We start from the raw sequence: 13,428 nt of genomic DNA, 5'->3' as shown, positions 1-13,428 counted from the left end.
TTCTCTGCTTCTAGCATGCCAATGTTTATCGGTGGGTTTTTATACCTGCTATTACTTGCTGCAACTGCTAAGTAAGAAGTATTTTACATGACTGCATTAGTCACGCATACAATCCTGCATACACTAGTAGTTCCTAAGATTCGATTATCGTGTTTTATATCATTATGCATACACAGGTATGAGTGTGTAAACATACATACATGCACACAATTTAATAATTAAACCTGAATGCAAGCACGGCACCCACAATATCATTCATGACTCTTACCTTCAGGTTTACCTAAGAAGGAAAAAAACTGCGTCAAGTGAAAATTAGCCTTTCAAAGTAAGTGTCAAAATTCAGACTCCTAACAATTAGTCAAAATCAAATCCAGTTACAGTCATATTCCCAGTCCCAAACTGAATCACAAGCCTTCTTACTAAGGCACATTTCATACGCAACCAACAACTACTCATGAAAAATGACTACTAAGAAATAAACGTTCTCTCTTTTTATCATATCATGCACATCTTACATGGTCAGGATTGCACTCCATAGATTTAGATCAGTAATGAGTTCTTCTAATTTGTTAAATGTAGCAACAATCTGTAATGTTCAACTTTGGGCAAAGCACTGAACACAGAAAAACTGCTGCTATTGTGGACTCCTTAAGTCACTCTAGAATTGCAAGGACACATACAGCTTATTTTCCTCCACTGGAGAGAGAAAAATATTGATACTGTGAACTCCTGTAAAAAAAAAAAAAAGCTTTGCTTTCTTTGCTTTGACATTTACCAGATGAGTACAAATGGGACAAAAGCCTGAAATGACTTTCTGAACACTAGGGGGAATGATAAGCGCTACCATAAATCTACTTCAAAAGAAAAGATGTGAAAAATGAAGTGCAGACACTGCAGTATGAGAAAATGAAGAAAGATCTACCTGAAAGAGTGAACAACATTTAATTTATTTTCATTTGCTTTAATTTTAATGTAATTACATTAAATACAGTTGCACTGCTGAAGGGCCTCTCTATTTTCCACACATTAGCTGTTAATTCATCTCAGTTGTAGGTTCCAGGTTTAGATTTTTAGCATCGAATGAGAAAAATTAGATTCAAAATAAAATGGTACTTGTTATGTATGCACACTCTTGGTTCTATGTATTTTACTTTCTATAAACTCACCATAGAAGTGTCCAAAGCCCATGCTGATGGCAATCACCAAAGCTAGTATGATGCATCTATTCAGGCCGCTACTGAACTGGCGCTTGTGCTGCTCTTCTCTGGGAGGTTCGGACTCTGGGTCAGCAGGGGATCCACTCTCAGCCTCGGAGCTAGGGATCAGCCGCTTCTTAGCCCGACGTCTTCGCACTGTGGGACTGGTCTGATTGCTAGTTTCATCGCTACTTGATTCATCATTGCTAGCCTGAGATGAAAAAACTGGAAAACAACATAGAACAGTCTTTAAAATGCATTAATTGGTGTTTTAAAAATAATTTAAGTATAAAAATTCATCTTATTCACACAAAAACGTATTGGGCATTCATCTCAGAGAAAATTCATAAGAAAAAAAAATTCTTTATGTGACAGTTTACACCTGATATTATATACAGAAAATTAAAGTTAAAAATTCATTTTTAACATTAATTAACATTACCAGGAAAAACTGTCTGACACTTGCCCATACCTTGTAATTCACCCACTAGAAAGCATTTCTTTCAGACATTGCCACTTCTTTAAAATATCCACATGTACTGCCTCTGCAAATTCTTGCGAAGTAGAAAAGTTAAGAACTCAGATTTCCTTCGCTTAGAGATATTCAGAGTCAACTATTTCATAACAAAAGAGCAAGTTTCTAAAAGAAAGCCTCCTAAAAAGATGTAGCCATTGTTTTATTATAGTGTCTCAAACTTCATTCTGTGATCAACCTGCAGCTGCAGACAAAATTCCATTGAAGTTCCATTCATGTAGCTGTTGTAAATATCCACGTACAGCTTCAAACTGCAAATTTATTTGCTCTTAGTATCTACCATGTGCTACCCGTATATGTAACTTTTTAACCACCTCTCAGAAAAGAAAAGGAAAACAAAAACAAAAAAAACATTTTCAACCAATCCTGCACAGGAAAAGAGCCCCTCAGGTGCCTCTGTGTTTGTCCCTGCCTAACACCCTGGGTCCACAACACTGATTACCTGACTGATGTTTTAGAATGATGGGATCAACCAAGGTTTGAGATAAGCGCAAGTTTTAACTAGACAAATCATCTTTCAAGCTTTTTTTGTAGAATGGTATTTATGATACCATTTGTATGCTTGTGTTCCTACGGCCCAAAAGCCTTATGTTCTAAGGAAACAGCAACAGAGCCAGAATTGCTTGTTGCTATTAATGGTACAAATGCTTACTATTTGTACTGTAAATAAATATAATCCAGTATATTAAAAATGATTATTTAATCTCTCTCCTTTGAAAGCATAAGCTTCAAGCGTAAGGCAAATATAAAAGGGAAGCAACAGCAGGATGAACAAGCAGCTTCCAAATATCTACGCTCATGTACCTAGTTCACACGCCTGAAAAAGACTCAATGTGATCAATGAAGCCTCCAGAATGTAACAAAGCACTCCTGCTTGGACAGTTCTCAGTTTAATGCCTGCAACTACACAAAGCTAAGACCCCTTCCAGAAACACGGTTGTTCACTCCCTCATCAGAGATCATCAAATTTAGAAATATTAATACAGAGTTACTGTCCTTGAACATTTCACTACTGAAAACCAATTTTTTCAGCAAAGCCATGCACACATCACTGAACAGACAAGAATGCCAAGCAATGCCAGCAGTAATCTATTAAAACCATTACCAATTAAGATTTGTCATTGAAAAAATAATCCAACTTAACAGAAGTGATTACATCAACCTCGCAGAAGATTACCAATTAGTATCTGAAATACATGTCTAATTTCTGACTCCATGGACAAACACCATGTTAGATAATGGAAGATGATTTCCTTCTTACTACATATTAGTCAATTAGTCAAACCAGACGTTATGATAAAGACAAATCACTTAGCTACCTGACATGCAGATTCTTAAATTAGTTTATATAACTTGTCTGAAAGTACATTATTTTAGAATAACTCATTTAAGCAGTTGCATACTTCCCCAATCCTCGACAATAAAGACAAACATTCAGATCCCAGTCAGGAGAGAAGTGTTTGTTTGTTTTTTAAATAAAAATGCAGAAGTCAGAAGTTATAAAGGATTATATAGACATACTTAATAAGACAGGTGTTATTATTGCTTTTTTGTGTGTTGTTAAGTATTTTTCCCCCCAACAACCAAAGAAACTTATGCATATGGAATACAAAAGTGGTTAAGCAACAAGATGCTCTTAACCAAATAGGATTTATACATATATATATAAATCCTATTTGGTTATATATATATAGTGGAGAGCAAAGAACAGGAAAAAAAAGCCAATCAAAAAGCAAAGAAAAAAGCTACAAGAAATTTAGAGTCATTGATAAGCAGATACTGGCAAACTGTCAATGACATTGCCTTACAACTGCTGTAAGATTTCAGTACAAAACCACACTCCAACAGGATAAGAAAGAGTATAAAGGAAAGAAAGTGTGATCACAGTAGCAATCCAAAATTCTAGCTTCTGCTACGATTTTAAAACACAAGATGTACACTCGAAAACAGATGATATGACAATGTCAGTTAACAATGTGATTTTCTTTGGCATTTCTGTACAGATACGTCTCAAGCGTAGACATAACTTATTTCAGTATACAAGTGCTTTTGCTCAGTTAACTTACTTCATTCATGAAGCTGTTTGCATGGTTAGGACAGCATAAACTACAAAGGAATGGTTTCCAAGTGCAAGCGTAGAATAAAATCCTCATAAGATGTTTTAGTACCTACATAAGGAAAAACTAAAGCTCATCTTTTTCCAAACCAATAGAAAACTCAACACGAAGTAGACAGCAAGTATTGCTATTTGTAGAAAATGGCATAAAAACTTTGACTGCTAAACCTTTGGCATTTAAAATGAATGCAGAAGTGCTCCAGACATTCTTTATAATGCTTGGTCAATTAAACACAGAGTACTAGAGACCATGCTGGAATCAGCTTTAGAAGGAAGAAATTGCTTTTGTCAGTCACACAGATTTGGAATTCAACAAGTAACATTCTCTGGTCAAGCATACATACTAATATGTATTACAAAGTTAACTGATTTCCATTCCAAGTCTACATGTAAAGTTGTCATTTTGCAAAAAATAAAAAATAAAACAGAATGACAGCTTAGCCAAACTCCAGTGAAGATTGGCTTTCAGCATCTGTTTGGAATATCACTACTACAAGATCAAATCAGATTGGTAGTGATAATTTTTAGAACACTCCATGCAAGCTATAAGCAATCAGCTTTACACAAGCTGATCAAATTTAATCACACCACCTTGGAAAGGAAGACTGCGAGACACATGCTCTTTCACCTCATTGCCCCATTCCCTTACATAATCAGGAATCTTCCTCAGCTTCTCCAGCCAACTGACTTTTGTGTATAAAAAACAGGAAAAAAAAAGAAAAACATTTTTAGAACTCAACCCTAAAAGAAAAAAGAAAATCAAACTAAACTTTTAATGAAAAGTTATATCAAGTCATCTAGAAGATTTAAAGGCGGCGATAATTTTGTTGCTCAGTGTCACTGGTCACAATTAGATGCTGCCAGTTTCTAAATTCAATGGATACTACACAAATACACGAACCTATGAAGATGCTTAATACTATGGAAGATAAAACAGCGTTTTAAGATAAATCCTCCTTTTGAAAAAAAAATTTACTTTGAAAAGTAAAAAGAAATCAGTAACACAAAGCTGTTAGAGAGAAAACAGAAAAGAATACAAATAAGCAGCCAAACACAATTAAAAAGGAGTAGGAAATAAGAATATTAACACAACAGTAAGGTTTTGCTGTTTTGTTGTGGTTTGTTTTTTTTTATATATTATTTTTTAACTGTCCAAATATTCATATCCTTCCTCCTGGATATCATGCAGTACTGTTAAATACTAGGAGTATCCTAATATAATTTACATAAGTAGAAAGATAAGCAAAAAGTGTTTGTAGTTATGTTACTACTAGTCCTCATGGCCCCCAAAATCATTCTAACCTAGTAGCCAACTATTGTCAACTCTCCAAATGCCCAAAAGAACAGCCAAGAGAAAGCCTACATTATTCTAAGAGCAAACCAGCACTATGCTACAGAATAACTTTCTATTTAAAATAGCAAACGCTTCACTTAACATAATACTTCCAAATAAAAAGAATGCAGACACATATTTGAACAAAGTTTTAGAGTTAGGGTAACAAGAGTTGTTCTAGATATTGCCAACATTTGGACATGCACTCAGCAAGACTTACTTTTTCCAGCTCCACGCAAACAAGATTTCCTAAGCAGATTTTTTTTTTCTGTCTCATTTTTGCACACAGTTACTTAGTAATTTATTGCTCTTACCAGTTTCTGGTTGGGAAAATGCATATTGACTGCTAGAGGAGGAACCCATGTTAAAATCCTCTGAACTGCGAGCTTCTTCACCATCAGCTGGAGCTTCCTCCTGACTTTGAGTTTCTTCCCCTTTCGGAGCTTCAAGCGTAACAATGTCAGAATCATCACTAATAGTCCCAACACAGGAACCATCATCATGCACTTTTTCTTTCCTTCCCTAAGGAAGAACATAATGTAAAAAGTTATTCAAATACACAGAATATAAATTAACTTGAAAAAGTAGCACGAGTTCCTAATGCTTTGAAAAAGAAAGATCAGTATCTTCATTTTAATACCTTTAAAGTATTGCTTTGCATTTTGAAATAAGGCTTACAGAAGCTTCTGAATAACATTATATATAAGTTACCTCTGGAACTGTCTGAGTTTCCTCAAAAGCAGAGAGAGTGTTATCTACCACTGGTATCTCTCCATCAGTGCTGTGCTGAGCTACATAAGAAAAAAAACCACAACCATGGGATTAAAACATATAACTTTATAAATTCCCCTCATTCCCATACACTATTAGAGTGTGTTAGGTCTGTATGTGTTCTCATACCAATATTAATGTATTATTACATGTAGTGATTAAAATAAGTGGATTTTCATTAGATGAACATGCACAAGACTTGCAGTTTCAACTCAAGAAATACTAAGAGTGGCACAATGTCACTTTTTATGTATAAAAGCATTGCTGGTTCTTTCCAAATTACTCTTATTTGATCTATAGCATTATTATATTTAATATATTAACACATCTTAAGCGATAGTACTACTATAAATTATCTGATAAAATAAACTAGAGCATATTATTCCATAACACTTAAAACACGAACAAAATGAAAGACACTCTACTGCTTACACTTATTTTAAGAAAAATATCTTAGAAAGTTGATTACTAAATAACGTAGTGGTAACGTACATAACACTGATAAATTGAGTATTTTAACAGAGGCCTACAAAGTACTCTACTAAAAATAATAATTTTGTGCCAATGCTACAACAAATACTTGCATTTGTTTATAAGACTGTTTCCCTTTTATTATCTTACCTTGCAAATCAATTGGTTGCTCTTCTTCTTGCAAAGTAACATATTCTTCTGAAATGAATTCGTGGTTATCATTTGTGCTTCCATTTTCTGAAGTCACTGTCTCTATGTCAGAGCCCTGGAATTGAAGAGTTTTAAATAAACTTTACTGACCAAAACCCCATTAACTGTAGACTAACAAGAAAGGGTTACCAGGAAAACAGAACATTAATAATAAAAACAAGAGAAGAAAAACCACCATTAAAACCGATTTTAAGCAAAAGAAATCTGAAGAAATGCTAAGTAATGACCACGATTGAAAAAGGGCCATGGAATACAATTCTAGAGGGAAAAAGTAATCTAGGCATCAATAACTAAACCAAGTATTTTAAATGGGTAACTATTTCCTATTAGCTTTATTAGACCCATTTATTATATAGAATGTATAAAAACATAGGAAGTTGCTAATTCAGCTTTGAATAGGGGAACTAACTCTTGCACACATGTCCATGAGTTGTATGTAAATAAACACACACACAAAGAAAGGGGCCTTCCCGAGTACCAACAGGAACTCTGATAAGCACTACTATAGGGAAAAGCATGTATGCCCTACTCCATCTCAATTACTACCAGCAAATCCGAATGGCTGTTTACTAGTACGTCTCTGACACCATGAAAACAAATGTTTATGCCATCTCTAAATTGTATTGCTGTCTTTAATCCAGAAAGGAGACTCAGTTATCAGTCAGCTGCCAGAGCAGAACAGGAACTGAAGATAAACACCACCAGAGACTGCAGCAATATGACTTGACAACCCTGAGTATTCAATCTTCGTATCACAATTTTTGTTTATAGGAATTGGTGGAACTCAAGTAAGATTATTAGAAAACCGTAAGCACACAAAATCCAATTGAAAAATACTAAGTCACTGTGATCCATAAATAACTTGTACTGTTTTTGTAAACAGAGCTAGTTATTTTTGCAACAGCAGGTATGAAATTACAGTAGTAGTAATACTACCAGGTCAGTTTCCCTAGATGCCTGATTTCAGGGCTTAAGCAAACATGTTTTTGTTTATGTTGGTATGCTTTTGTTTTTAAGGAGAGGCTGTACTTCAGGAAGATCTGATACCTCAAGAAGAGTTGCATCATAATACAAAGTTAACTTTGTTTTAAAAAGGCTTCACAAATTAAATTCTTGAGTAATTTGGCAAATAGTCTGGATTTTTTCTTTTGACAACAGAAGTATCACAACTTTTATCCCAAATGACTGCAAATTTCATTTTCAGTAGCACTGTAAAATAACCATCCCAAGTATGAAAACAGAGCATGTAATTAATTCACTGCTGAGTAACCCAGCTGTTGTAGCCAACTCCTAAACCCTTTTACTTTTATTAGAAATCCGCGAAGTCCAGAAGTCTATGCACTTCTGTATCCTGATCTTGAGGACTGGAGTAAGTGGGTTTTCTGTTTTTCTTTTAGTGACAGGATTCCTAACCTGTCATCCAACCCAAAACAAAGAAAAGAAGTTGATCATTCTTATCTTTTGCCACTATTTCCTATTTTCCTCCAAGGAAAGTAATTATTTCAGGTACTGTTCCTTGAATTTGTTTTAGAACAGGCAACGCTGTGTAACATCATTGTCAGTGACACGGCCAGTGAAATTGAGTGCACCCTCAGCACATTTGCTGATGACACCAAGCTGTATGGTGCAGTCAACACGCAAGAGGGAAGGGATGCCATCCAGAGGGACCTGGGCAGGCCTGAGTGGACAGGCTCATGAGGTTCAACAGGGCCAAGTGCAAGGTCCTGCACCGGGGCCAGCGCAATCCCAAGCACAACTACAGGCTGGATAGATAATGGATTGAGAGCAGCCCTGAGGAGAAGGACCTGGGGGGTGTTTGTTGATGAGAAGCTTGACATTAACTGGCAACGTGTGCTTACAGCCCAGAAAGCTCGTTGTATCCTGGGCTGCATCAAAAGCAGCGTGGCCAGCAGTGCGAGGGAGGTGACTCTCCCACCTCTGCTCTGCCCCCATGAGACCCCCCACCTGGAGTGCTGTGTTCAGCTCTGGGGCCCCAGCACGAGAAGGACACGGACCTCTTAGACTATAAAGACTAATAGAACAAGTCCAGAGTGGGGCCACAAAGATGATCAAAGGGCTGGAGCACCTACAAAGACAGGCTGAGCGAGTTGGGGTTGTTCAGCCCAGAGAGAAAGCTCCAGAGAGACCTTATAGCAGCCTTCCAGTCCCTAACACAACTAGCCATACAAAATTTCATACAGCTCCACACATTAATTGAATAGGTTTTAAAAGACAACAAGTATTTTGAACCAAGAACCGCTTTTTGCCTTGCACACACGCTGTTAGCTCTTTCCATCCGCTGCCCCACAATCTACCATCACAACTTCCTTACTCAGTAATTCGATTGCTTTTGTGTACGGCCTCATGGAAGGCACCTCTTCAGTGAGGGTTTGCCTAATGGAAAAAAACATCTTCTCAGTTGCTTCCACTAGCTCAATCCCGCGCTGTCACAAAAATTCCTCCTCCACACGGAGCCAACATCCAGGTTATTTCTGCATATTTTATGCCTTGCTACCTCCTGCCTGAACAACAGGGCCAACAGCACAGATGTAAGGAGAGCTGCCCTGCCCTCCCGTGACCTGCACCTCCCAACAAAGCTAATAAAGAGCTGGTATTCCCTTACTCATTGTAGCTTCCCTCACATTCCACCTGAGGCAAGAAAGTCCAGAAAAACTTCAGCATCCAGGGTATGGAATACATAATTACGCACCCCTATAACACAGCCCTTTCCAGGGGATTTCCAACCAGTCCTTTGGACACTGTTGATTCCTGGGGACCCCAGATCCTCTCAACTTTCCAAACCTTTCCTTTTCAGCACAAACCTGCATACCACTCACAAGGAAGTACTTAAAAGCCTGCAAGTAAGACCCAAAAGGCCTATATGCATCTTTCTCCAAACTAGCTAAGCATTCTGCAAGCAGAGTGAAGCAATACAAAAGATTTGTGATGGCACACCCAAGGTGTCTTTATGCCAGTCCCCAAACTCCTGACCTACCATTTCAGAGGCTCAACTCAAAGTTGGAGAAACTCCATCAGGAAGAAAAGTAATTGGTTATATGCAAATAGGAATACAAAGACAATGGCTACAGCATGCTCGCAAGCCTTGAAAACTCCTCCTACTAATACTCTAGTCACTGAGCACATGCTTGTGACCATTTTTTCCACAAGAAAACAGATGGAATCTAGGGACAGAGGGCTATTCCTAAACAGCAGCTGCTGAAGCTGGGATGAGATAGTTTAGCGGCAGAAAAGACTTGGAGAAGTCACTGGATCACTGCCTTCTGCATTACACAGTTTACCTGCCCATGATTTGGGGGGAGGACACACAGATGGACAGTTAATAGACACATTGACAAGAACAGACGGTTTACACAAAGTCCAGGCTTTCAGTAAAGATGGAACAGAGGAAAAGCTCACTAAAGTTCTAGTTCAAAGTAAGACTCAGATAATTACACTTTTAAATAACAATTAAAATTTATAACAGCTAAAATAAAGCATACACATTTTGAAACATCAGTTTTCTATTTTATTATTTATAAAACTTTCTCCTATATCCTCTGTCGATAAGCAAGGTCTACAAAAAAACAGCAACTACAAAATGGGAACAATTTTTTACTCCATGGCCAGCCTTATATTGACAGAACTCAATTAATTTGAGATCGGGTACCTCATGATTGATGACAGTCCAGCCACAGGACGAATCACTGTCACTGGAATTTTCAGACATTTTCAAAGCACACTGCAAAGAAACGTAGATTCTTTTAACATGCAAGATATGTAATTTCAGTGCTCTCTTGAGAAAAAGTAAAAAAGAAGAACAAAAATCATGTCATCACACATTAAGTCACACATTGCTATTTTGAAATTGAGGAAAAAGAAGAAAGAATATGATTTAGACCAAAAATATATTATTTTGCACATATCCCCTATTATCATTTATGCATGAAGCAAATACAGCTTTTCTTGCTACACATCTATTTTAGCCAGCCAAAAAGTTCTTAGACTAGCTAAAACACATGGAACACTAGCCAGTAAATCAATAATTAAGTTTAAAACTTGCTTGAAGCATCATTGCTTAAAGACATGTTTCAGTAGGTGAAGTCATTTTTGAACTGTTACAGGCACAGGAACTATAATTTACTTAAGAAAAACAGCTTTTTTTGGACGAGGTACTAATTTAGGATCTTTTGAAACTAGTTCTCTTCAACTTCTGGGCAAAATAATGTTTCTGTTAACGCTTTTCAAGTACTCCTAAACATTTTACTTTCTACAACACTACTGGATGACTTCGCTAATTATTTTCAGGACAACTTTCTGGCAGCAGCTGCCTGTTTATTCTCCTGGATGAGAAATACGGAGTACCCATTATTGTTACACACTTAGATTACTTTTCAAAGTTCTTTAAAAGATTTCAAAAAGAAATTTAACGCATTTCTTGTTCTTTAAAATAATTTTTAAAAGTTAAGCTGTTAAATAAAATTGATTACAGCTATATCATTAGGGAAAATAAAAAAAAAACAACTTCTTAAAAACAGTACAGGAAGCTTATCACTTCTGTGTTACATAATGCATCCAGAGTAATAAAATAGCAAAGCAGATCGTGGTTCAATACGGCTTCTATATTCCAGAGAATTCTGACAACTTGATACGTCTGCTTTATTTCTTACACCTAAAAATGTCTCGTAAGACCACAAAGTAAACATATCAGTTATCAACCAACGGAGGTATCAAACTTTCAGAGAAACTGAATTTCCATTCTAAAGCCCTAATTTGAATACAGCTGTCATTGTCCCTTAGATGTTTTCCCCTCCCTCATTTGCACTTTTCCTAGAATATCAGCTAGGGGACGTCAGGCTTTATTTATTTATTTATTTATTAAAACCATACCAATTCCTTTCATAGACAAAAAAAAAAATACGTATCTGTTGACATGACTGCATTTATAAATCTGAAAAGGGCTCATCTGGAAGAGCAGAGTCAGTGCCGGACATAGTCATGTCTGTCTTCCTCTAGCCAGCTCAGTGCTTCACCCTGGGCCCTGGCTAAGTCCACCCAAATGCCATCATGAGCTTCCTCTCCATCCAGATCAGACTGGCAGGTAATGGAGCACTGCATAAAAGCAGTTCCTCTGAATACAAAACTGCGCCCTCAGGTTCCCATGTAGACATTCAGCGCCTGTCTCCCCCCCCCCCAAACCACAGCTTCAGGACATAGCCACATGCTATCTGTATAATACAAAAATATTCAAAACAAACACAGGGACAAGCAGCCAAACAATTGTTATTTTGTACTACTTGCTGCCCTCAGTAAATGGCCTTAAGTTACTTATCTTATGTTCAACCAAAACATTTTACTGATGTTGCACGGTTAACCGCATACAGGTGATCAATCTCCAAGAAGTTTTAAAAGCAAAAAAAAGAATGGAATAAAAAATAATAATTACAAAATCATGGAGTTGATCGGTATGGCTGCAGCATTTATCAAAATGATGACAGACAACATGATGCAAGACTGAAAGGCATCTCTATGGTCGCTATATTCCTACAAGCACAAAAGTAAAGCATTTTATTACTTATAATTATTTACTTCCAAAAGATCAAAACAGGCTAAAAAGCTTTAACAGAAGAATAACTAGGCGCACTGCTCCTAAAATTTAGTCGACATCTGAACAGCTTAGTTCTGTAAGAGACGAATAAAACCTACATAGTCACAACTAAGTCTGAGCTCAAATGCTGTATTTGTTTATTTAAGGGCCTGACAACTGACCTGCGCCCAATGGCTAGCCGTCCTACCCCCAAAATCCTCCCCAGCTTGTATTCTGTCACCAAATGACAAAGAGCCACTAAAAGCCAGGACATGTTTCTCCTACAAGCTCACAGACACTGAGTATTCTTAGCTCTATCCTCCTGAAATCAGGTATTAAAAATAAATAAATAAATAGACCAGCAGCTTTATGCAGAAAACAACCAGACAAAGCCTGCAGAGTTACTAACTAACAAACCAAGAAGATGCTAACGGGCTCTAGCCCAGTAACAGCAGGGCCAGCTGGAGGACACAGGAGTACTGCACACCTGTTTGGCAGAGCCACAAGGAAAGAATTAAAAAAGAAAAGAATAAACACCTTTATTGCCACTAGTTTTCAAAACAAAGTCTCAGTTCCAGTTTTTTTTATATCCCTGCTTAAACTGGGGCGTAAGTTCTAGGGCCCCAAACGTCGTGTTCCTGCACTGACGCCCTGTAAGTTTCCATCTAGCCCAAATAAGCACAGTCAGAGCCGCGAGCTCCTTCTCCTCAGCGCTCCCGAAGCGCAGACCAGCAGCACCACGTTCAGAGGCTCCCCAGGCGCGCTGGGCCAGCCGTGCCCCGCACGCACACGCGCGGCACCGCACCACCACGTCCCGGTTACCCCCGCGCGGCCGGCCGGACGCCAGCAGCAGGCACCTGCGGTGCCAGCCCAGCACACGGCCGAGCCCCCGGCTGGAAACCGGCCCTGCCGCCCCGAGCCTGGGGGCCGCGCCGAGCGGCGGGCCGTGGGCAGCCGACGTCCCTCGGAGCTCGCTGTGGCACCGCCGGTGCCGGCCCCGCCGCCTACCTGAGCGCGGCCCGCCCGGGCCGGCCGCACCGCCAGTGACGCCGCCACAAAACAACACCGACCCGCCCGGGCCGGCGCCTGCGCGCGGCGGCGGCGCCCCGGGGCACGCCGGCGAGCGTAGTCCGCGCCCCGCCGAGGCCCGGCCGCCCGGCCGCCCCGCGAACTACAACACCCGAAGTGCACCGCGGCCGGCCGCCGGCCCCG

At 38.7% G+C, this 13,428-nt stretch overlaps 1 protein-coding gene across 4 annotated transcripts in view; it reads right to left on the bottom strand.

Annotated features, from left to right (window-relative positions):
• Window positions 1-13,428, bottom strand: part of CCPG1 (cell cycle progression 1) — a 25,786-nt gene extending 12,358 nt beyond the window's left edge. Inside the window, exons 1-6 of one of the 4 annotated variants that reach the window (XM_083849988.1) lie at window positions 13,225-13,428; window positions 10,300-10,371; window positions 6,573-6,687; window positions 5,892-5,971; window positions 5,495-5,702; window positions 1,167-1,421 (exon numbers count right to left, since the gene is read on the bottom strand). In XM_083849988.1, the coding sequence (XP_083706114.1) occupies window positions 1,167-1,421; window positions 5,495-5,702; window positions 5,892-5,971; window positions 6,573-6,687; window positions 10,300-10,359 (718 nt within the window). In that variant the 5' untranslated portion in view covers window positions 10,360-10,371; window positions 13,225-13,428. Of the gene's footprint in view, window positions 1-1,166; window positions 1,422-5,494; window positions 5,703-5,891; window positions 5,972-6,572; window positions 6,688-10,299; window positions 10,372-12,075; window positions 12,174-12,753; window positions 13,027-13,073 lie in introns of those variants that run through there. The other 3 variants (XM_083849987.1, XM_083849986.1, XM_083849985.1) reach the window with 3 other exon arrangements.

Source organism: Anser anser (assembly GCF_964211835.1).
Source record: "Anser anser genome assembly, chromosome: 10".
NCBI classification, from domain to species: Eukaryota; Metazoa; Chordata; class Aves; order Anseriformes; family Anatidae; genus Anser; species Anser anser.
Note: the sequence above shows the minus strand (reverse complement) of the source record. Positions and strands in the feature narration are given on the sequence as shown.